Source organism: Pseudopodoces humilis, chromosome 4 (assembly GCF_049639895.1).
Source record: "Pseudopodoces humilis isolate 2021_Gansu_Grassland_sample_001 chromosome 4, ASM4963989v1, whole genome shotgun sequence".
Classification (NCBI taxonomy): Eukaryota; Metazoa; Chordata; class Aves; order Passeriformes; family Paridae; genus Pseudopodoces; species Pseudopodoces humilis.
In genome coordinates, this window is record NC_142203.1 from 56,974,171 (window position 1) to 57,000,446 (window position 26,276).

The 26,276-nt window shown below is 36.1% G+C and overlaps 1 protein-coding gene across 3 annotated transcripts in view; it reads right to left on the reverse strand.

The window, feature by feature from the left end:
• Positions 1 to 1,755: 1,755 nt before the first annotated feature.
• RGS7BP (regulator of G protein signaling 7 binding protein) overlaps positions 1,756 to 26,276 on the reverse strand; it is a 34,303-nt gene continuing 9,782 nt past the window's right edge. Inside the window, exons 2-6 of one of the 3 annotated variants that reach the window (XM_088054312.1) lie at positions 18,478 to 18,647; positions 13,178 to 13,308; positions 5,552 to 5,699; positions 4,229 to 4,299; positions 1,756 to 2,760 (exon numbers count right to left, since the gene is read on the reverse strand). In XM_088054312.1, the coding sequence (XP_087910438.1) occupies positions 2,669 to 2,760; positions 4,229 to 4,299; positions 5,552 to 5,699; positions 13,178 to 13,241 (375 nt within the window). In that variant the 5' untranslated portion in view covers positions 13,242 to 13,308; positions 18,478 to 18,647 and the 3' untranslated portion in view covers positions 1,756 to 2,668. Of the gene's footprint in view, positions 2,761 to 4,228; positions 4,300 to 5,551; positions 5,700 to 13,177; positions 13,309 to 14,671; positions 14,903 to 18,477; positions 18,648 to 26,276 lie in introns of those variants that run through there. The other 2 variants (XM_088054311.1, XM_005530102.3) reach the window with 2 other exon arrangements.

Below are 26,276 nucleotides of genomic sequence, written 5' to 3' on the forward strand. Positions count from 1 at the left end.
ACAGATTTTCTAACTTGTATTGGATATACATGGACCTATTATGTAAGTTAACATGCTGATTTTTTATGGTACCTCCTCATTTTGGGTTAGTTAACATGCAACCTGCAGCATGTGTTAGCGTGCTGTCTACTGCTGTATGCTTGTATTTTGATTCTACTCTGAAAAATTTAGACTTTACAGTGTACATAGTTATGTGATTTCTTAGATTGGTATTTTTTATGACATTAAATGTGAAAAATGGGTGCTGCCAGTGGAAGGTGGCTGTAAAGAACCTGGTTTTATAAAGCCGGAGGTACACAATTTTAGTAAAAGAGAGAGTTGGTGAAATTTGACATATTTGGTGGCAAGAGGAACTCATACTTGCTTCCTACCCTGCAAAAAAATGGTGTCTTGAACTTATAACACTTTCAACTAAAATGTTCAAACTCCAAGAAGGATTTAGAAAGCAAGTGCTGCTTTCCTCAGTATTCTCCTGGAATTGCTTGTTACCATTTGGGAGTTTATTGTGAAATAGGGGGTATTTCTAAGTACTCAGAAAGAAAATAATGGTTCTAAACAATCTCTATAAATAATTTGTATTTCATTTTGTTGAGGGAACTTTTAAACTTTGATCCTACACTGCCGTATTCCATTAAATTAAAATGTAGAAATATCATTAACTTTTATCTTTATTTTACTGACACCATGCTCTGGGGCTTAAAAAGTTTTCTTGTTTCCTTTTGAATTAGTAAAAGATAATCCACTGCATTCCTAAGTAAACCAATTTATCCCTTGATACCTCTTCAATTCAGATACTTACCAGGACTTTGTTCATTAAAATGTTTATACATTTGTCTTACTAATGTATATTCCATTGCAATAACTGTGGTTAAAACACAAAGATATGAGCTGTCATGCAACCTGGCATATGAAATTCCCTGTGATGATATGTGGTCAGGTAATGAATAAGACATGGTCACTGCTTTATCTGCCCATCTGATTCTCTGATTGTACCAATAAAACAGGACTTCAAAAGAAATCTTGTGTGAAATTTTCTTTCCCCCTTTTCTTTCTCATGGCATCACTGTACATTCAGTCTTGAATGCATACATTTTTTCTGGCATTAATGTCTGTCTTTTTCACTTATGCTGAAAAAAAATTAATTGGTTAATTGTAACTACTAATCAACTTTGTAGACATTATTTTTAATAGCCATTAGACACCAGTTGTTTTTCCAAAACAGCTTTTTAAACTTTATATTCCAAAGTTGTTTTTTTAAGAGTTGCAAAACCTAGTGTATCTGTGAGGATGGAATCATAGAGTGAGTCTACTGTTTTGAGAGTTCTAGTGGAAACATGTCAGTGCTGCCTGTTACAGACAACAGCTCTGATTAATTAACACAAGGTTCATGAGATATGTGCAGGAAGCTTTAAAGAATTAACTGTGCTTAAACATTATGCTGTGGACTTTGATTCCGTTCTCTTTAAAAATGTTTTTTGCTCTCACAAGCACATAGTTTTGTGTGCATAGGGATCTCCCCATTTCAGATGCTTAGCAATATTTATGCCTAATTCATGCCAGTTCATGACCTAAAATCTTCAAACACACTGAAGTTATCTTTTTTGGTGCTATTTAAAGAATTTAGTCATGCATATCTTTTTAATCTTTGTAAACATACTTGCTGAAATGGAAATACTGTCACAAATTCATGCAGTACTCTGACAACATGATTAGAAAAAAATACATAGTCTGGTAACAACTAGAAACAAGACAACGTTTAATTTAAATAAAAAACTTTATTAACAATGTAAAATGTTTAATATCTTACAGTCTGAGATAATTCTGGCATGCCTTATCAGATCAATACTTAGTGATATGCAGACACCATGCTTTGAGTTCTACTGGCAACAAAATGGGTTGGTGTTGTGTTTTACATTGTTTATTTTAATACACCTTCTTTTAATAAATTACTTTTTTTTTCCAAAAGCTTGTAGATATACTATTGGCTTAAAAGGAAATCTGTTGCTTCTAAGCATTGTACAGTTCGTAGATATTATGATTTCTCTGTATTTACAACTCCTAACTATTTTCATATATGGTTTTTGTATAATAAATTAAGGTATTCTTCTATAAAGCTTTGAAGTTGAGATACAGTGGAAGACTAAATATGAATGAGAGCACAAAAAGCAACTGGATTATATTTCATAAATTCTGTTACAATATTGTTTTAATGTCTTAGAACCTTAATAGTTTTGCTCTTAAATAGTTTCCTATGCTTAAAGACTGTGAGAGAATAATCAAATGTTCTTCTTCTATGCTTAAGTAATCATAATTAAGTAAGAGTAGTGTACTATGCACAGACTTTTACCGGTGGCTCAAACAATTAAAAAACCCTCTAAAATTATCTATGAATCATAATTCTTGTGTCTTCTTTGAGTGACTGAAAGTAAGCATGCAAAACATACTTTAAAAAGTTTTAAATACGCTAGATCTGTTCCACAGCCTTTCAAGACTTGAAAGTATTAAAACCCTTATTTGAAAAGGAGGATGGAGCAGAAGGCAAAAATTAATAGCTTAGTGTAGAAAATATACTTTATAATCAATATTAGCCACTTTCATCTTTTCAGTCATCAAATAATAGTGGTTTAATCAAAGTCATTATCTCCTTGGTACTCCTGTGCTTAATCTTCTAACTTGAGACAAGACAACACAACCCGAAGAATCTTCGCTTCCGTCTTCTTACCAGTGGGTATGGAGTCAAGTTTAGGAGGCTGCTATCATCTGTGATGAAAAACCCCACATCTTAACAAGCATGTACCCATATGCACTGAAAAGAGATTACATCATTTATGTGTCCTAACAGCACATGCATGATCACAGAATCATTCATGTTGCAAAAGGTATCTGAGTCCAACCTATAACTGATCAGCACCACATCAACCAAATGGCACTAAGTCCAGCCCTTTCTTGAATACCTCCACCACCTCCCTGGGCATTCATTCCAATGCTTGACAACCCTTTCTGAGAAGTGGTAGATCCCATAGAGCACAGAGCACCTGAATTTTGCATTTGAGAGCCATACAGTGCTAATTAACAGGATCTCCATAATAATTATGATTACTTGATCCTGGGGCATATCTTAGAGTTTTAAAACTCTGGGATGCTTCCTATCCTGCTGCACTGGTCAGTGTTGAAGGGCAGTGTAGACAGCAGGCAACAAAGAAGAATTCTCTACACCTTTATCTCTGTTCTGAATTCAAGTTTCTCCATGCATTATATCCCCTCAATTTGTCTTTCCCTTCCTTATTTCCAGCACACTCTTTTCTTCTACGTTAAGCCTAGACTTTTTATCACTCTTCCAGTCTTTACAATCGCACATTTGTATCACAAGTGATTCCCTTTTTCCTTGCAGTATAGTCTTCAATCAAGCTATCCTGCCATGAAATCTTACTTGTATAATGAATACAATCATTCTACATTCATCTTGTAGCATATTATGATGAATGCTAGGCTGCTTAGTTACTTGGAATGAGATCTAGGACACATTCAGTACATTTCATCAGCTGCCACCGTGCAAAGACTGAACCACATTTAAGGAACACCCATTATCAAGAAGAAATCAAAAAGAAAAATCATTATCTTTTTTATGCTGTTCTCATGAACAAAGAGTGCTTGTAGATGTGGAGTATTTACCATGCCAAGAAAATGAAGGCCCTTTGCTAAATAGATGCATAGGATGGGGATCCTGCCCACCTGTGCAATTCTATGGGGTGCCTGATCGCCATCTATGGGAAAAGCAGCCTGGTGGCAAGACTCAAGGAAAGTAGCTTTTCTGCAGAGTCAGTGTCAGGTCACAGAAAGCATGAGCCTTGTAGGGGTGAAGCAAACCACATCACTCAGAAGGATCCCTTAGTCTGCAATTTGCACCTTCATTGCTTTTGAGAAAGAAGGACTTCAGACACTGGAGTTGTGCTTCTGCCTTTGTATCAACAGGAAAGGTCTATTATTTTATTTATACATACTGTATCTATAAATTCCAGAATACCTCATGTGAAATTCAAGAGGCCAAAGATCACATACTAGATTCTGGCTCCACTGAATCAGCTCCACTGAATCAGAAATCCAGATTTTGTCTAGATTTCTCTTTTTCTAGTTTCCATTAAAGAACCCTAGATTTTTTTGTATATAAAGGAAGGGAAATCCTTCCATTATCTTAATTTTTATTAAATAAAGAAAATTCAAAACCTACCTTGATTTTTCAGTGGTAAAGGCATAGTCTCCCTGAGTTTACTTAAAAGGTTCTTCATTTCTCTCATATCTCTGTAGATACAACAGTTAAAAAAGATACAATGGAACAACAGTTGAAGACTGCATGGGGAATGGCCCACAGTATAGCTTTACATGCTAAAACAATGGAGTGATAAATACAAGAATCTACTGAGCAAGAATTCAGTTTACATACATGTATCTAAAGATTCATACCAAAAGAAACAGAAAAAAAATTGATAGGGGATCACTAACTTTTCCTGGTTCAAATTTATGACCTATTCTGGCACTTGAATGTTTTATATCAAAAGCCTTTGGGGACACAATGTGATCCTAGTGGCAAAATACACAGTATGTATTAAAATTAATAGTAGCTAGTACTAATATCATCTTCATACCACTTATAAGCATTTTGTAGCTTGTGCCATGAATGTGTTTCACTGTTCAGAAGAAAATTATAACACATGCAACTAACCCACAATACTTAACAGTGCACATTAAATGAAAATTTTAGAAACAGGGCTATGACTCTCACCTGCCTTGGGAGGACTCTGGCATTAGATTTTCTAAAAGGGAGATGATGGAAAATATGATAACAACACATCATCTCCAAAAGAAAATTACACTTTGAAATGTTTTGAAAGAGGCCAGAAATTTTCAAGTGGTTTCCCTTTTACACATAGATGGCAGACATACATAAGTTTGTAATGTCTTAATGCTTTCAGGATTTAAAATCAATATGGTCTTGCTTCATTCCTCTGCACATGAAATGGTTCTCAGAAATGTAGCAGCATGATTAGTGAAAAATTGCTCTGTTCATTCTCCACATTATGGCCCAGTAGAACACAATTTGGCTTTATGTAAATAAGCATGATAACAATCCAAATCTCAGCAGCAACTTAATATACAAAGCCTCAAAACAGAACTTTTTGCAAAGAAATGTTAACCATCAGGATTACTCTACAGTAAAGGGTCTAATTTTTGGCTTTCAACTGTATAGTTAAGAGAGTACAATAATACCACTACAACATTCCCCTCCCCTCCTAAAACTTCCAATTTTAAAACTCTGGGCAGAACTAAGTGAAATTAATTAGATTCTGTGTTTTTGATTTTGAAATGCAGAATTGGAGCTTAGCATATTTCAGCCACATTTCACAAAATCAGAAAATCTGATGTACTAGAGAAGTTAACAGGTTATTTAATTTACTTATAATTTTCATAGTAGCAACACTGGCTGTCAAATTAAAAAAGACTAAATAAATCCAGAAGGAAATTTGTTTGTTTTGGAATGAAGTGCTACACATACCTTTCAGTGTTTTCAATATCTGTGGAAACCTGCCATAGATGTTGTTGAATATCTGTTGGTGATAATGACGTGTCTTCTAAAATAGGTACTTCAGAACTCTCCTCCACTTTAGTATCTAAGTTCTTGGGTGGGCCACAAGGTTCTTTTCCTTTAAAATATTTAAACAAAACATGTATCCCTATTATTTACTGATTAAAATGGATACTCAAATTACCTAATTGATGCTTTGAACTTGACCTTGCACAATACAAATGGAGAAAAAGACTACTTAAATGCAAACTCTTAGTAAGTACTGTTCAAAAGCAGAGCAGACCACACCAAGCTGCAAATCAGAGTGCTGCCCTATGTTACTCTTACCAATTTGAAAGCGTTCAATTAAACTCCAGTGGCTCTCATGGAACACAAAATAAAAGCCAGGAAGACAAAACAGAACGAAATAAGTGAGGAAACTATAACACACGTTGTGGAAACAATTTCAAAACTCCGACACTAAAGAACATTGCAATCCATGTCCCTGAGTGCTACAGCAATACTGAGAGAAAACACAAGACAAAAATGTGAAATTTTGTACTTCATGGTTTAACAGCAATATGAAGCTGCCATCATCCACAACCCAAATGAATTACATTCCACATTTCTGTGTTGACACCTACCTAAATCCCACTCCCTGTATGAAAATTAAATATAGTGTTGAAATTGAAGAGGGGGCATTATGACCTTCCAGGGCTTTTGTGAGGAAGAGAACGGGATAAAGGATGGATAATAGCATGATAATGGAGCATGCAACAGAGTTAACCTTTAGTAGAACATTTTGACAAACCTGCAAAACTCCTTTGGACTACCTGATAGCATTCCTTTTCTCTAGTGGCAAGTACAATTCTGGCACCAAATACAGAAGAAAATGCACAATGGAGTGTATCCCAGACAAGTGTCAACATTTAAACTAGTAGAACTAAAAGGTGAGTAGGAAATGGTTTTTTTATTTTGCAGTTTTTGCAATTGGAAAAATTTTGATGTCAGGACAAACCTGAGTAGTTCCTGAAAGGCTTGAGAAACAAGACCAGCTAATAGAGCAGTGGTCATTCAGCCCATTTTTCTGGGACACTAGAGACCACGGTATACTGCCCTTCCACATCACAAATATATATCCCTGCTATCAGGCAGGCAACCTTGTTTTCTAATATGTAGAAATTCCTGGATCATAAGATAATATTTCTGGGTAAGTTATCTATACAGTTGCACTCTGGATAGTTATTCCTTTGAAAAAAAGAAAAAAAAAAGGTATTCTTAGCTACCTGTCTGAAACTAGATGTTGCGTATGCTACAGAAGATACTTGCTTTATGTTTTAATGCTCTTTAAAGACAGTAGGAAGCCCAGAGTTACCTAAATGAATCCAAGAGAGTGCATGACCTGACTGTAGTAAGTTTAGCCTCTATAAAAGAACCTCCTGTGTCCCTTCTTTGCTACTTACTGGGATCCACTGCTAATTTGTGCTTTGCCAAATCCTTCTGTGATCCACTTTAGCCACTGAAATGATAGATTACCCCAACAAAAGGAAAAATAAAATTTGATGAACTTTCCGATGAAGTGGTTTAAGTAAGGTCAGTCAAAAACTGTACATGTCCAGGAACAACTAGGAGGATTCTATCACTCCTTTTGCAAAAGCAGTGGAAAGGAGGAAGAAGTGAAGGTATTATAAGGGAAGGGAGACAAAGAAACCAAGACCTTTCTGTTGGTTACACGCTGTTATGCTGAAAAGTTGACTCTCTTGCTTGTGGAATATCAGACTAAGTCTGCTTCACAGATTACATGTTTTACTCTTTATCACCCTGTAGGTTTAACTTTCAAATTTTTCTTGTCCTTAACTTCAGCTTATGCTGTTATTTTAAGGTGATTTGTACGGTATAGTTTTCATTGTTCAGTCATATCAGCTTCATTGTTTTTTCCCTTCACAAGAAGACCATAACAAAACATAATGTTACCAGTATCTCACATACTACATTTTCACTAAAAAAGTTTCAGGTAAACCATCTAATTTGCCACCAATATCACAAGGCATTACTCATGAAATAGGGTATTAGTGGATTGTTCCATTATTTTTAAGTTTTAAGTGTTATCCTAACCCTAACCCTGACCTGACCTTTGGAGACATGCTGTAGAGATGCATCTTTCAGGGATGTGAAAGGTATTTCAATGGAATCAGTAACAGCACTAGATAAAATAATAGCAAAGGTTCTCTTTCTCAGCTTGCGCTCAGAAGCAGAGACCACAATGTTCTTTTTGTCAGCACAAAGACAAGCTCTTTCAGATTTAGCAGAATGAATGACACAGATCTCTTTTCAACTGGAAAAAGCTTTTTACCAGTAATTCTGTTGTATTGTGAGCAATTCATGAAGCCTTTCTTGAATTTCAGATCATTTGCTCAGTCTCTTGAAAGCAGTTAAAGAGTCAGATAATAATAAAGGCTTTGCTTGAATAATGTATGACTCAGGTTTAACATTTCTACCATGGTCACAGCCTATAGGGAAACAAAAGTTTCTAAATCTTTTCATCTTTACAGTGGCTGGTAAGGATATTTTCTGTCAGATACTTCAAAAATGGATATGAACCCTAAATTTTACTTTCAATTTAGTCAATGGAAAGATTTTTCATAATTTTAGTCACAATGATCTATTCTTCCTTTTCTCACCAGTAATTCAGCTTTTTCTTTTTTTTACTTTAAGAAGCAGAAAATGCTTTTGGTAAGAAATTAAATCAATTTAGTTAAATAATGCTGAGGATCAAACTTGAGTGAGGATAAATAAGAAGGCATAAAATTGTCAGTTCAGTAAGGTTACATACATCACCTGTTTTTATATGTCTCACCTATTGTGCCCCTTACTGCTTCTGTGGCGATCTCTGTGTTTGGTTCCATCATGCAACCCTAGGCACCTACTTTTAGTCATCACCAAATTTGCACATAAACTGTGATGAATGAAAAAATTAAAAGACAGAAAAATATATGTCCCTGAAGAACTAGAGATCTTTGATCAGCTAACAAAGGTGATCTCAAATCCCTCTCTCGAAAAGAGTACAGTGTTTACATCAGGTTTCTAACCTGGCAATTAAGGATAAATGCACAAGCTAAAGTAAACGAGCAGGAAAACCTATAAAGGGGAATAGGAAAGAATTGTGTATGAAGTAAAAAAGGTAACAGCCTGATGAATTTAATTCTTTACTTAACACTTAGGACCTGCAGAACTTGGAGACAGTCTCACTGGAAATACTATTATTAATAGGAACAATAATTTTGTGGTAGAAGTTCTGTTACCCTCCTTCCATGGCTGGTTTTGTTCCATTCCTTCATAGTGTCCACGTGAGAACGGGTGACTATGTTGATTTTGTTTCTCCATACCTGTGTGCTCTTCTGCACTCTTGCATCTTATCCCTCTTTCATAAGTGATATGTGTAGGCAATAACACATATCTACCAGTCTTTAAAAAGAACACTGATTGTAGCACAACCATTAAACCATCTTTCCTTTCCCCTTCAAAACTCTAAAAAGCAGGTCATTTAAACAAAGCTGAAAAGAAAAAATTCTCTCCACTGAACTGAGGGTTTGTAACATAAGCTATCATTTTTAGATACTATTTTAAGGAAATATATATTGTTACCACAAAACACATACTGGAAATACAATAATTAACTATATTAATTTCTTATATGAAACACAAGTAGTACACATACTTGATTTTCCTTAAGACTAAATTCTTGCCTTTTCTGCATGACTATACAGGTACCAATCACTTTGGTTAGTGCTGGTATTACTCTGCCCTCACCTGTGTTTACACATGTCAGGTGGGACACACATCTCAGTTACAATGACATAACTCTATAGTTTTTAATTCATGATGTGCAACAAATAAAGTATATGACACTAAACAATTAGGATAAAAGAAAGATGTATGCCCAAGTAAGTATTTGTAGGTGTATTAGTTAGCCAGAATTCCTGGGATTACTGAAATGAGAATTAATAGAATAAATTATCAGGTAGCCAAAGACTTAGTAACTACAAAACACTTGAATTAAAGATACTTAGGCATAATTCCTTATGCCCTTTGCAAACTTTCTGAATGATGAACTGTTGAATCATTATATATTCTCAACACTGGGCTTTTGTAGTGTATGTATCTTACAAGAAAGAATTATTGAGGAACACTTACCTCAGTTTACTTACTGCATAAAACAGCTGCAAATATTTATAGCTTTTGGCCCCACTGTGCCAGTTACCTCTCAAGGAAACAAAAGATTATCTGACTTTTCTAGCAGAGTTTTTAATGACAGCAGTAAGTTATTCTAAGCACTGTAAACATACAAGAAATTTCTGTAGAGGAAGACTGATATATATATATATATACAGCAAATAAAGGAATATTTATTCAGCTGAAAAGAAAGATAAGGAGATGTGAGATGATATGTGCTGTGAAAGGAAGTCAAAGGACCCAGACCTTCAAAAGCTCAGACCTTCAAATTTTTGTGTGGTGTTTCCTTAAGAGAATCTCTTTCCTAGTATGACATCTCTTTCCTACTGGCTGAGTTTCTCTTGGGAAAATAACATCACCATCAGCACACTGCCTGAGTTTTATCAGTTCTACAGCTTGTTTGATAAAGTCTGATCAAGGTACCAATATCCACTTTATTATTTATAAGCCACAGGTTGCGAAGAACAGTCTGCATATCATTCTACTTGAATCTCTGGTGCCATGAATTGTGGAAACCTCACGGGAGGTTTAAAAACCTAACAAATTGTCTGGCAGGTAATTGGGCTAGAGAAGGGAAGTATTACATCCAAATAGGAAATATTACCCTCAGAAATTATTTTCAAGACACAACAAGAACACCAGACATGCACACTTATGGGTTAAGCAAAGATTATAAGGCCAGTACTCTTTTAAGCAATAAACTTTTTTTTTTTATATGCTCACTCAGTTGATGAAAGACCTCTGAAAAACTAAACAGGTGGAGAAATAAAAAACCTATATACAGCAGCATTACAATATATTTTATAATAGTGAAGTAATTGTCTCTTTCCTAGAGATAAATTTGTGCATTTCACCTACACTAAAGCAGCATTCTCTCTAAGTAGAGAAATCAAGGAAAACTATGGGTTCATAATGCTTCTCTGAAAATGGTATGTTCTGTCAGAGCATAAAATAAATAGGTTGCAAAGTCATCAAGTGTAACATCCCACTGAAAGCAGGGCCAACTTGCATCAGACTGCTTGAGACTATTTGAGTTATCAGTATATTCAGGGATGGATATTTCACAGCCCCTTTGGGTGCCTGTCTAGTGTGCAGCTACCTTCACAGCGAAAAAACAGTTAACACAGGACTGGAATTTCCATCATTGCATGATGCCCTTGCATTGCCTACTTCTAGATGTTGACAATAATAAATATTTAATACAAAAAAGTGATTGCCTGTTGGATAGTCAAATTATCTGAATCCCTGTCATCATATGGTTTTTGCCTATTGTGCATTTTTTTTAAAGAATGTCACAGAAGCTTGGAGCCAAGTTACTGTGTTTATCACTCTATTTGGCAAGGACAAAAATCACTGTATTTGGCAAGGACAAAATAGCTACCATGACTCTCTCTGTGATGAGTTGAGAAACTGGTGTCTATCACACTACTGCCAAAAGGAGCTAAGCTGTGACTCTTCTTATGCAACTTTAGACATCTAATAGTTCAATGTTTAGTTTCAGTTATTAATATAGATTCCACCCAGAGACAAAAGGGACAGAGAAGACATTTCAGAGTTACTCAGGTCACTTTAAGCTATTTACTTGCAGCAGTTCAGAAGATGGTTTGACAACTGTTGCCAACAATAGGAAATGTAGTACAATCTGTCTTAAAAGTGATGACTCATTTTGACAGCTACTATTATCTTGTTCTACAATGGCTCTGCTAATTCTCTCTCTTCCTATTTTATAGACTTATTTTTGACTTGAGAAAATAATTGAGAAGCTCAGTTAAGCATTCACAAATCTCCCATTCTTACTTTCATAATAAAAATATTCCCAGCTTTAGCAGTATTCTACAGCTAGATATGAAAAGTACACTACAGGACCCTTTAGCATGACAGGAAATGCAACAGGTTCATTACAAGACCTTTATTACAGCTCATTACAGAACTCTGTCTTGTCCTTACCTAGTTTTTTATTGATGAGATACAATCTGGGGAAAGAGTAGTTACAATCAGCACAGATACAGCCATAATCAGCCTGTGCCATCACTGAGCCATGAGGTTACTAACTAAACTATTCAGTAAATTATCAGCATTTCTACATCTTCCTTTCAGTAGGCGGCTAATCAAGTATGAAATTATTAGAGAGCTGCATTTTCACTGAAGTGAGGACATCTCCTTTCAGTTACAAGTCTAGTATTTGCTTTTATAAAGGTGGACATATTTTGAACCATATTTATCTACCTTTTGCTATGGTAATGTTTTAGGAATGATACTCCCCAATTTAATGCTATCACTGACATTATCCCAAACCACAGGCCACTCCCTCTCCCCCTCCTCTTTATGTTGGGGCAGGCTGGAGTTGAGAATTGGAGGCACAAAAGGTGAAGATCACAGGTTAAGATAAGCACAATTTACTGGAAACAGCAATGAGATAAGAAAACTAATAGTAATAACAACACTGTTAATAACATATCTTGCCCAACAAATATGTCTAATAACATTACTCAGCTAGCCCACTCATTTGACTAATGACAGCTAAAACTTAAGGAACTACTCTTTTTTAAAAAGAATCTGACTTTTAAATGGTGAGAACACTTGTGATATATACATGACAAGACACACTTCTGTAAGAATGATGATAAACAGAAATAGAGCTCCTTTTTATTAACTGAAGACCTACCAATAGATATACATAATTCATTTTACAGTTTGGTGGTTGTTGTGGTTTAACCTTGGACATCAATGAACTCCCAGAGAGCTGCTGATTTGCTCAGCCTTAGTGGGATGAGGGAGACTACTGAAAGGGTGAAAGTGAAAAAACTCCTGTGTTGAGACATAGACAGTTCAATAAAGAAAGCAAAAGGCGTGCAAGCAAATAAAGCAACACAAGGAATTTATTCACCACTCCCAACAGGTAGGCAGGTGTTCAACCATCCCCAGGAAAACAAGGCTACATGATGTGTAATGTTGACTTGGGAAGACAAATGCCATCACTTTGAATGTCTTCACCTTCCTTCATCTTCCCCCTTTCTTTATATGCTGAGCATGATGCCATATGGTCTGGGATATCCCTTGGGTCAGCTGGAATCAGCTGTCCTGGTTGTGTCCTCTCCCAGCTCCTTGGGCCCCCTCAGCATTCTTGCTAGTAGGGTGGGGTGAGGAGCAGAAAAGGCCTTGACATCATGTGAGTTTAGCAATGACTAAAACATGCCCGTATTATCAACACTGTTTCCAGTGCAAAAAAACCCAGCTCCATGATGGCTACTATGAAGAAAATTAACTCCACACCAGCCAAAACCAGGACAGTGTTTTGTCTTTCATGAATACCAGGCATACACCAGAAGATTGGGGCATCAATTTTTCTAAAACAAGCATCTGCATATTTGTGCAATTCAGTACCTTTCCGGTGAAACTGCAGTGATCCCAGCAGACATATGGACTTCAGCATTTCTGTTGTGTACATTTCTAAGCAACACTGCAACTGGATATATAGTCTACAGATTTCAGGATGGATTTCACCATCTTCTGGGCTGCAATAAAAGAGAAAAATGTAGTTAAGAATGAGACTAGAAGAATGTGGGGGTCATAAAATCCACTTCCTTACTGTTACAAGCAACCATATCAAAATTTGCTTCACAAACTATTAAGCTTCTTCTACCAAACTATTTACAAACAATTCTTTAGATCTATAAAACTCTAGGTCTAACACAGCTGAACTTGGACTGTCTTTGGAAAGACTGCATGTCATTATGTCCTCTGTGTGTTTCTGGAAAATGGGTAAGTGACTATCTTCTCTTCAGAAGCTTTGTACAAGTGTTTTCTGCGAGACTGAAGCCTCCTTTTGCCATCCAGTTTCAGTTACCCTTGGTCTTGACACAGATGCAGATTACCAGGCCACTTTTAACAGTCCATGTTCAGGTTACAAATCCTTTATCAAGCATAATCAACCCTACTTTGAAGACACTATCATCAGAAACAAGTCAGTTTTAGCCTACTTGTTCTATACATTCTGCCTGAACTTGTTTTCTTCCATATTTAAATTAGTAGTGGTGTGATCCTATGCACTGTGAAGAGAATGGGATACACGAGACTTTTTTCAGGGAAGTAGTAACAACCTTGAAAAAACGAATTGAAATCCTACACCTCCATTTAATTGCTCAGGATACCAAGAAAATAATTTACACATACTCAGGAACCAAGTACCACTTTTGAAGGCTGGAATCACAGAAGTGGAGAGCAGTACAATCATGAATGCTTAATCAAGAAAAAAATTAGGCTAAAAAAGAAAAGAAAAAACCAAAACCAACCTAACAAAAACAAAAACCTACACTAAAGACTGAGGAGAAATTATGCTGGAATTGGAAGAGACAAAGGACAATTGGTTCCACCCGCCAATCCATTACAAAGTAGATGTCATCAAAGAGGTAGGAAATCACTGAAGCATAAACTACAGTTGCTGAGATCTGTTACTACAGCAGCTACACCAAACACATGGTAATAAACCTGCCCATCCAACTTTATTTCTTTTGGCTAGATTATAATATGTTTATTTCTCTTAAGCCACTTTTCTACTTCTGAAGTCTCAATTTGTTGAAAAATGATCATGCGTGATACTTTCTGCATCTTATAAATATAGAATAAAGCTATGGTGCAGAACAAAAAGGGTTCAACCACAATTCTGCTTCCCCCCTGCCCCTGCAATGTTTGCATCACTTACTCTTGCAGCCCTTTTCTCAATGAGCACACAGAAACTTCCTTTAATGGAAAAAACTTTAAGAGTGTAGAGTTCCATTTACTTTCCATATTTAGGATGCGGGCCCAAAATCTAGGTCTTCAAACTTATTGCTTATCTCATGCAATACCTAAGTCCTGGAGCCCCACCAATAAACGCACAGGCCCATTCAGTTTCTGCTTAATTTTCCTAGATGTCTGAAGACTTCTCTTTGACCAAGGTTTCTTCTGTCCTGAAGCCATTGACTTGTCTATTCCACCAGAAGAGGATTTGGCCATACATGTTCTTGTGCAAAGTGGAACCTGCAAAAAATTTAAGCCACTAGAGATGGTAATGACGACCTTTTCCTGTTCAATGATGAGAGATCTTTTCATTGGGAGATACAGTTCTTCCCCTCTTTCTCATGCCAGTCAAGCTGAATCTGTCTAGCTCTTCTGAAAACTAGTATTACTTAACCACAAGTCTATCTCTATGAGAAACAGACACTATATTGTGATAAGGTAATTTCCTTATAGCAGATTTAGATAAAACTTAAATATAGTTTTCTATTTTTCTCTGCACTATTTCAGATCTTAGAAAACCTCAGACCCTCTCAGAAGTCATGGCTACCACAGGAACTTTGTTTGCAATGTTCCTTTCTAGCTGTCACTGACAAAAAGATTTCAGTGTCTGCACACAGGTGTAAGGAAACAGTGTTTTCCTTATACAGCTATTAAATTCCTATGAAACAAAAATGGTGAAAACTTTTATTTAAAACATTTTTGCTCTTAGTGACAGAATTTTTAATTGTGCAGACTAGGAAAGTGCCAATTATTAATAAGATGCTTGACTCATGAGCCAATTCAGATTTATTAGTGGCTTCCTATTTAAAAATAAGTTGGAAGAGTATTCAAAAGCATAGTAATAGGCATTTTAATTGACTATTTTTGCTGTCATAAATCTAATGTGGTTCCTTCTTGCAAACTATATTTATGAACAGTGTGAGAGTACGAACCAGAAATGTCAATAATATATGCATGTTCTGACCCATTCTCGTTTTCTTAAGAATATGGAACATTTCTAACTGGACTATGCGCAAAATTCTTCTCTCATTTGCCAATCCAGAGAAACTGCAGAGATATCCAAGAAAAATATTATACAGAGTTTTCACAATGAGAAGTATTTCCAGCCCAGTACCCTCACTGATTGTCTCAAACTATTTAATTAGTGTTTAATTGTAATAATGACCACAACAATTCCACTAGTTTGCAACCAAACAATTTGCTTCTATGCATGTATATAGGCCTCATTTTCATCTCTGAAAGCCAAATGCTCTGATATGAATGCCTACAAAGACTTCTTTTATAATCCCTGAATTCTGTGTACAGAGCTTAACATTTCCTTTTAAAGTTTCATCAATTTTTCTATTTCTATGTGTACAATGCTATACCTTGAGAAATGCTGAATGAGGGACTAGTACAGACAAATTTCAGAATGCTGGTTATGATACATTTATTATTAACTATTATTAAATAGTATTTAATAGTTATATGCCAAATGAATAATTATATATAAAGAAAAGTTAATGTAAACTTCTAAGCCAGCTGTTCAGTTAGTCCAGCTGATTTTTTAAGACTGCTTTAGTTATTCAAGAGAAGTCTCATATAATATGACCTTATACAAGGCTGTGCTAAATTGTGTTTGCAACAGAGCTATTTAATAGTTTATGTGCAGCCAGATATAAGAGAGCTAGTGCAGCACTGAGCCCCTGCCCATGAGACACAGACCATCACTTCATTGTTGTATAAAATGCTGTATAAAATGCAGTTACAAAAGTGAAAATGCTGTGTTAATCCTACATAAAACAGCAGCTTAAGTTATGCAGTTTATCAGGCTGCTATTAAAAGTATAAATTTTTTGTAGAAACATACTTAAGCCTGTAAAATCTATAATAAAACTATTACATTCTCATGCTTTAACTGTTGGCAAAATTGATGGCTTTCTTTCCATAAAATCCAGCTGTTTAAAAATCATGTAAAACCATGTGTGACTGAATATGTTTATAAAGCATTGACAAAAAGTGGAATTTCCTTTCCTTTTTATTTTTCTAAGCTGAGATTTAAAATAAAACCTAAAGAGGGAGCTCTTACACCACCTGTATAGTACCCAGTATCATTAAGAGAGGTAAATGCAGCTATTTTTGGTAATTATTTTAAAATATTAAAAAAAAAACAAGATTAAAATGCTCCTCCTTAAATGCAAAGAAAAAAAAGTAAAAATTCATTTAAAAGAAAATTTCCCTCCAAAATAGTTGACAGATGATTTCACTGTACAGTCAAAATGTTGGTTACAACTGAGAAACATCTTGAAATTTTCCTGAATTCCCACAGGTGCCCAGCACTCACAGTTGCACTGAAATTAGTGAAATTTAAGTGAAATTAAGTGAAACATAAGACTATTAAAACTGAAAAATTATTACAGCCTGACTCTCAATTTAACTTAAAAACTTTTGTCACACATTTACAACAGAACAGCATTTTACTTTTAGTATCAACAACATTAAAAAATACAGACAGATGGACTATCTCTGGTAAGAGTAGCTAAACTATATGAAGGGTCTGATAAACTTTTTTGTAAAAGCATTCTTTTGACAAATTCTATGTTTAACACCAAAGAAAAGTATTAATAGTTCTTAAATATTATAAGCTCAAAGGACTATCTAGATATATAATGAAGACTGTCTTCAAAAGCCAAAGGAAAATAAACATTTGTCAAGCAAAAAGTGAAAATTAAATCATCAAATTCTGTCTTATGCTCCACATATGTACTTTCCTTGAAAAATAATATAAGTTGGCTTGATGAGCTGTGAAAAAATCACAGTCCATAAATATTACCCTGTAGATTGTATTTTAAGTTAGTATCTGAAAACACTGTGGTTTAGAAATACAAAGCAGTAAAAGGATGAAAAAGATGAAAAACAAATCTTACCTCAGACATTTGATCCTTATGTTGGGACAAAAAGTGTGACAAACACTGCAGAAGAGATACACTTAATCCCCTTATATATCAAGTACCAGATGCCCCTCTGATTACAGCTCAGGTTCAACAGCCTACTAAACCTGCCTCTGCTTTTGTATCTTAAACTGATTGTTTATTTCTTTATCATGTAACCATACATATTTGAAGGCAACAAAATGAAGGTGAATTCATTTTGAATATAGGTAGAAAAGTTGTAATCCAACAATGATGTTTTCCTCTACAAACTTCCTGGGAAAATGTTCTTATTTCTGTTCCTACCATTTGCTGGGGTTATTTTTTAAAAAAAGTTACACAAACTGCTGTCAGCTTCAGTGCCGTGTGTTGGTTTGTTGCTCTCTACATATACAATACTGTGATACAGCTGCTATTCCACATCCCAGTCCAGCCAGGAAAAAAGCAGGGCTTGTTCTTTCTAGCAGACCCATAAATTACTGCAATGCTGTTCTTATTAAATCAGATTGTTGTTTTGAAGCAGTTACAACAGCGCTCACAGTAACAGAAGACATGTGATCAGGTTTCGTTTTGTTAGAACACTGCAAATCTCCAGTAACTCTGATAAGGATGATGGAGTCAATCTGAGTATATGATACAGCAGAACAAAACCACAATGCAGTGACTCATACTGTAGACATTGCTACCTCCCATGTTGATAACATTTTAGATATTTCCATGCTAGAACAATTTAGATACATATAGATACAACTGTAACATTTCTTTTTTTTGAAAAAACATCGTTTTGAAACTATCAGAATCACAGACCAGAATTTCCTAGACTTCTTTCCTCAGAAGTTTTAATGGCTGAACTAACTCAAGCATGGGCAATAAGTAAATTATGAGAGCACTATGCAAACTACTCCACTAGAGGAAAAACCCAATCATAAATCACTAAGTATATCATCCTGTACACAAGTAAAACAGTACTGAAACAAGAGATTTCAGTAAAACTCACTCCTCTCTAGGCAATACTAGGTGTGTTAGATGGAGTTGCAAGGTTTTGGTAGTGATGGTGGTAACAGGGTGCCCTTTATCGGACGATGTGAGAGTCTTCCCTGTGCTGGACACAGCCAGTCCCTGCAGCTCTGCACGGGCTCCTCGGCAGGACACAGCTGAAGCTACCTGCTGATCAAAAAACTTATTTCAAATAAGGGCAAAAATAGCCACGGGGAGAAGGGGGGGTGGTGGGGTGGGAAGAGTAAGAAAGAAGAGAGGAAATATCAGGGTAAGAGAAAGGAGGAGGTTCTCCATGGCAAAGCAGATCTTCCCTGCAGCCCACAGAGCACACCAGAGCAGATGGATCTTCCTGGAGGAACTGCCACCTGTGGAGAACCTATGCTAGAGCAGATTTTCCTGAGAGGACTGCTGCCTGTGGAGAAGCCTACACTACAGCTGAGGGGGAAGTGTGAGGAGGAAGGAGAAACAAGGCAGATTGGTTATGGACTGTAACCCCACATTCCCATTCTACCTGCACAGCTCAGGAGGGTGGGGGTAGGTGAGGAGTCTGGAGCGAAGTTGAGTGTGGATGCCAGGCAGAAAAGGTAGCTTGATGTTTCTTTTCTCTTCCCATCACTTAAATTAGAAATTATTTTTATTTTAATTGGAGTTAATTAGGGTAATCTTTCCTAAGTCAAGCCTGCTCTACAGAAAGTCAATGTTCTTATCTTTATTTCCACCTAATCTTTCTCATTCCTGTTCTTCCTGTCTTCTCCCCATATTCTGCTGAGGAGTGAGCAAGAAATTAGGCAGGAGTTTGGATGTTGTCTCAAAATAAGATACCACTTTAGCTAAGCTTAAAATCCCCAGCAGGATGTTTTTAGGTACTCAGAATCCCAAATGAAATTGCGTATGTAGCTTCTGAGTTCTCATAAGATTTAAAAAAAAAAATAATAAAAAAAATAGAAATGCAGGGCTTGATCACCACATCTTAAGCCCATTGATCCTTCCTTCAGCTGTCTGTTCCTTGCTTCTACTTTAGAGAAATCCATGAGACTTTTGCACTAGCCAGACATGAGCAGAACAGAGCCTTTTTCTCTACAGGTTATCAAATAACCTGTTGAGAATGTGCTGTCCAGTTAGATGAAAGAAAACTTTGGGTGAGCTCTCAAGTCAGCCTTGTTAGATTTAGCCTCAGCTGAATAAAAAATTTCACAGCCTCAAATGATACCAAAGAACAGATAAATCCAAACCATGACACAGACCTTCCAGAAAAGATCTGAGCTAACCAAACAGGAGACAGTGACATTAGCTGTATATGCAATAACTCTTAAGCTTATCAAAGAAATTCCTATTCAGAACACTGCCTTGTCAGCATCAACAAGTTGTTCTCAAATGAATTTGATAAAAATGTAGAGAAAGCACAGATAAGTTTGTGCCATCCAACAGGCTCAAGCCCAGCCTCTTTTACTGCAGGCAGCTGAAAGTCATGCTGCCTGTGGATTTGCCCTTTGATTTTAATTAAGCTTCTCTTTAAAATGCCCCTTAATCACTCACTATTCGTTAATGAATGATTTATAAACTCTACTTTTCAAAAGTCTGCAAAACATGAATGTATTCATACTTACAGTCCCGTCCAGTTCCTTTGATTAACAGTTGTACATAGTTTTTATGAAAACTAGTATCTGATTTATGAAAGCGGTTCTGATCTGTGTGGACAAATAGGGTCAAACTTTCCAGTGAGCCTGAAGGAGAGTTAGATGTTTCAGGTATTTGACGCCACAGGATCTAGGTCACACTGAACTAGAAACACACTGGATTTAGAAGGAACTCTGCTGCAGGCCAAGTGATGCCATCTGCTGTTGACCACTCACAGGATACTAAACCAGATGATGCCTCAGATTTGTGATACTTCCTTTCTCCATTTTATTCCTTTTATTTTATTCCATTTTATTCCTTCTTTGAATATAAATTTCAACATATTTTTTTCCAAAAGGCATTCCATAACACATTGGAGTGATCTGGATACCTGTTACTTGCTTGTAACTCAGATTTCTGGTTTTCTGTATTTCAAAATGAGAAAACCAGAGCAGTTGTGAAGATATGTTAGAATGAGAAGAAGCAAGGAACAGTGTATTTGCTTTTCCTCAAAAATACTACAAACCACCTATTTAAGTACTTAAACTGAAGGGAAGATGTTCTTTAAGTTTTCACTGTGATTTGGGTAAGAGCTATATTGTATTAAAAATTACTGAAAAAAATTCTACATTTTCGTAACAGCTTCTTTTTGTCTATTGGTCAAATACATCAATAATGTGATTGATACAATTCTAAACTGGTAGGAAGACTGCACATCCAGTAGATATTACTAGATAGATTGATCAGAATAAGGTAGTTTGGGATTTTTTATGTATCAAATCCTTCCAGGAGTGCCTTGAATATATCATGCTTATACCTCAGAGTATTTTTATCTGGTTTTTTTTTTTTAAAAAAAGGATGTTCAAATACCTCCATATAAAAGTATTCCAAGTGAAAAAGAAATTGTGTTATAGAATCAGTAGAAGAATCTCACACAGCACCACCAGATACTTCACAGATGAAATCTGTAAGAGCAGTTAAAAATCACAGCTGAGAGACTGAGAAAACTTGAATGTGTCAAAAAAGAAAAAAAAAAGAAAAAAATAATAGAAGGAAATAGAAGGAAAAAAGAAACAGATTAGCTTCCTGAATTTAAATTCATATATGGAGAAATAAATTTTTAAAACCATCTGTTGATAAAATGTGTTCAGGAAGGAGTATTCTAGCTAAAAGAACTTTGTGATTTTTTTATTTCAGATTTTTTCAATCTGCTGCTTTGGTCTCCACTTGACTCTGTGAACTGGCGTTGTTTTTGTTTTTTCCCCTCTTTGAAAAGCCCTTTTTTTGTGCTTGGGAAACAAGGATTTCTCCATGAAGTCTTCCTAAGGCATTCAGTATTGTGTTTTAGCAGCTGCACAGACAAACTACTTGTTTCTGAGTCTTGAATGATGCAAAATGAATTGCAAAAGGCTGTACACACACTACTTTGGGTAGGTCTGCAGCTAAATTATACGCCCAGACTTTGGAACGTCCACAACTTTGGTGCACCAGGGCTCTTCATCCTGCATGAAGGGACTGCTTCCTCAGCACACAGCCTCACCCTGTGCTGAGCCTTATGTACTGTGGTTGTAGTTGTCATACTATTCCCAAGTACCAAACACTGCTTTGTTGGTGTTGGGTTTTTTTTTTTTTGGGAGGGCTTGTAAATGCATATGGGTGGATAGTGCTGCTTCACCACAGTAACAACTCCAGAACTGTTGGAAATAACTGGAAGCTGCTGTATAAACATGGCACTTTTAAATATTTTGCCACTCAGCCATTTGCCATGCTTCCAAGATTACCAACAGTACATTTGCAACGATCTGTCTTGCCACGATAGACAGAGATATGAAGTGTCAGCTTCTCTTTGCTCACACAATACATGCAAACTTGTTTTCTTCTTAAAAGGGAAAGCAATTTCTTCAACAACTTCTAGAACAGAATTTAACATGTATTTGAATTCTTACACCAGATCTGCTGCGAGGAAATGTTCATGACGAAAGTACTCTTAGATAAGAGCAGCAAGATAAAAAATGGAATATAAAAGAAAAGAAGACCTTCTACGTTAATATACAAATAATTCGGTATATTATTTCTCTGATAGTTACAAATTATGTGGTAGATCTCTAAATATTCCCATCAAGAAGAAAATTCTATTCAACAATAGCTAACACTTCAGTTTATGTTAAATTTAAAAACATTAATTTAAGCAGATTTAACTGGTAATACTGGAAGGATTCTGGATTAAGGAATGCTTCATTTAATGCTGTGTCAAGACGAGATCTTAATGCCCAGATAATGGCTTCAAATATTTAATTAATTGTTCAGAAACAGAATGATAAAGCAATTAGAAAAACTACAACAGATTTTGTACACATTGGTTGGTATTTTTCCAGTAGAAGCCTGAGAGACCTAGTATCTCCCACAGCTGGAGACTGATCTTGCAAGGTACTGATGATGCTGAAGAGTAGCTACTGTTTGGTACTTGACCTCTTTCTAGAGCAAACCTCCACGTACCATACAGCTCACAGTGAAGTCTTTTTCTAGTTGCCTATGCAGGAAGTGCAGCCCTTGAAAGAGCATGATCAAACATGGCTCTTAATTGCACGGCCCTGCACAATTAACTTGGCAACACCATCGGCTGATTTCAGTGAACAGCACAGAATCAAAATGGTTCCTTTCCAGCTAGAGAGCAGTGTTCCAGAATGTTGAGAAATGCTAAGCATTAGTAAAAACATTTCCATTAACTGGCAATTTTCAGTCCAAAACTTAGAAAAAAGAGGCAAGAAATCAGAAGCAAATCCCAGTATATGTAGAATTCTAAGAGCTCATGCTGAAGCCTTTCTAATGCATAACTTCATTATCTCATGTCTTCACTTCTCTTAAGATACATGAACATATTGTCATCATAGTCTGGCTTTATAAGATTCAGTGAGAATCAGAAGTAATTTTCTGAGAACAATGTAAGCCAAGCTAACCAGAAGAAAGATAGGCAAAGTGTCTATCACAAAAAATTGCAGCCATGTGGGATTTCTTAAATAGTATTCAGGAAAATGATCATGAAAGAAGCACTTAAAACTCACCATTAAATTCTTAGCTTCAGTTGTGCTTCACTAGAAACTTACAGAACATAAATACTGAAATATGCTTTTGAAACAGGTCTCAAAGCAGTGGGCCTAATGGGGACACAAAGACACTCCTCTTGGCCATCTTGGTTACAGATTAGTACTACTGCAACTTTTATTTACATCTGCGAAGAGAGGTATGAAGTATATATTATTTTTTTCAGAAATACTGCAATAATTGTTGTTTTTTTTTTAGATTGGCCTAACATTAATTTTGAACCATGTAGGCTTCTCTGGTACTCCTAATTTTTGTGGGCATAGAAATCAGCATGGCATGATGGGCTCATAATCAGCTGCACTTCTATCTTTAACTACCTTCTAAAATTTATTTCTAGATCCTCTTGTGGAGCACTATTTACTGACATAAGTTAGTAACACTCAGGTTTTTGTTCAAGCTTATTAACTGATTCCACTTGTGACATGAATGACAAGACATAGCAACAGGAGTTGCTATGTGCCATTACATGTTAGGGCTTAGAATTCCAGTAAATTGACACTTAAAAATCAATTTCAAAATAAACTGATTATGGAAACAATTATAAAAATGTAATATTCAGTATTTAGAAATCAGAACTTAGAATTTAGAAAATGCGTTATTTAGAAAGCACTATAGCAATAATAAAACAGAATATTTGAAAACAATGCTTTTCCTTGAAAGACTCAAATACACTATAAAATTACTAGGTATTTTTCAGAGATAGTAAGTATTGGTACACCTATTTAATAAGTGATTCATCAGAAACATCAGACAGAGGTTGAATGAGATTTTCCAGACTTTTCCCAAAACACTGGATTTTGAAATAATTATTATTTTTGTTAGCCATGTTTACTACAGTAATGCCACAGATTGAAAGGTCAGTGGATTCCAGTGGGCTTGTTACTTTTACATTCAAGACTCTGCCACAAGGAGTTCCCAAATAGTTAATGTGACAGTAGCAAATCATATGTTGATTTCACTACTGTTTAGAGACAGGCTATGAGGAAAAAAAAAATCAAGAAACAGAAACACTGGCAAAAAGGGATGACAAAGGAGAAAAGGGCATGAGAAAATCTGGAGTGAAGCAAAGGTAACAGCAACTGTCAAAACAGAGCTCACATTTAATAACTTAATTTTTAATTTAATTTTTTAATTTAAAAATACCCACAGTTCCTGTTTCTAGAGATGTACCTAACTGCTGGATCCTCTGGCTGATTACTCCCAGAGAAAATCAATTGCAAAACAAAGGTGTGAAAAGCTTTTTATGTCCAACAATGAGAGCAGATCTTCTGAAAGGACAAAAATGGGGCAAGAGAAGGCTATGATGTCAGAGATTGCTGGCAGAAAGACCGAATTTTCTGTGAAAGGTCAGCTCTGACTCTGCAGCATTTCTAAAGAGGCCCTGCCAATGTAATTCAGTCCCCAAGTCTCTTTGATAACCCATGTTGTTTTCCTTCACTTTAATTCCTCATGTAAAGGTTTGTATACCTAAGAATAGGAATGTGAAACAAGTTGGTTATTTCAATCATTGCTACAGATAAATAGTCTTACCCATGACTGGAATACTCCATTATTAATTAGTTAGACTTCGAGAAAAAACCCTTCTAAAATCTAACTGTAATCGAATGCTGCTTGTGCATAGCAGAGAACATTCCACTGAAGGACTTGAATTACAGTAGTATCTTAGTTTTTGGTATCATCTTCCAGGTTCCAGGAACACACAATGGGAGTGATGAATGCAGAGGGCATGTTAAAATGGAAGGTAAAGACCTTAAACCTGCAGGCTACTCTAACCCTAGGCACAGTGCAGATGAATTTACAGTTTGCCAGGTTGAAGATATAAAATGATAAAAGATAAAAAATGCTGAGGAATAGTCAGCCTTTACCTGAGCTCTGAATCTCTGTTTCCCTGTATCTTTATGTGTTTTATCTGCTTAGAATATATAAAAAAAATGGGAACAAGGATTAGAATACCACAAAAGAAGTTCTCTAACAGTTTTCAGTGTTTACCTGCAATGACACTGCTTGAAGCCCAAGTACAGAGCTTCCTCATGCAAAATACTCTTTCCACTGGGTTAGATGATGGCAGTGTGCCCCCTAATTCTCTACAACTACCTCACAGCTTCAGGTCATGTCACAGAGGAAAAGCTATGCTGCTCTCCCAGAGAGAATAATGCTATTTGTGGTGATCCTCAAGCACAGGCAGCACCCCTGGCTGCTGGGCTGGGACATGGATTCCCTGCTCTTGGGAGTACCCTTCATGCAAGTGGCAGGCTGACCTGTCTGGCTTACCCAGCAGTCTTCAAGTGGCTCAGCAGTGGCAGCATTGCACTGGAAAGGGCTGTAAATGTGCTAATTGAGTGTCAGCTGGAATAAAGGGGCAAATAACTGACTGACAAAGATGATGTCTGTTCTACTTTTAGCACTCCCTTTCCCCTTTTCTCACTTCTCTCCCTTTTCTGGGACATGGGTGCAAGAGGTCTAGAAATTAACTTGACGCACCCTCAGCTTTGCCTAGAAGAAAGTGTAAAAGTCCACTGTGTTTTGTGAGAAACCTAAAGCTGTCAGTGGCTGTCAGGCTCTGAGGATGCTCTGCCAGCACCTCTGGGAACAATCTTGTCAGAGCTTGGACAAGCAAGAACGTTGTCCTTCTGACTGCTGGTGAGGTTTATCATTAAGCAAGTTGCTATAAGCTCTTCCACTCTGTCAAAACGAACCTATGTTGTGTTACTGCAGATGTAGAACTTCAAGAATTTTCAGAATTACTGTTCTGAACGTAGAAAAATAATAGAGTAATAAATTCACTTTTAGGTCTGTTTGCCCTTTACTAAATCTGGCCTCCAGTTATGAAAGAGAGATCTATAAAGGGAGATATTAATACCTTGTATCTTCAAGCCCCAAACACCTATTAAAGCACTTCCAAAGACAGAGATACAAAGAAAACATTGGTCTATAGAGGTCAGATATTTTGAGAATTCTAGCCTTAGTAAATAACCTTGTTTTTCTTCCATTATTTGCTTTCTGAACTTGAGGTACCTGATTTAAACGATTTCATTTTCAACTTGCAAGTTAAATTGAGCAAACATATTTTATTCTTAA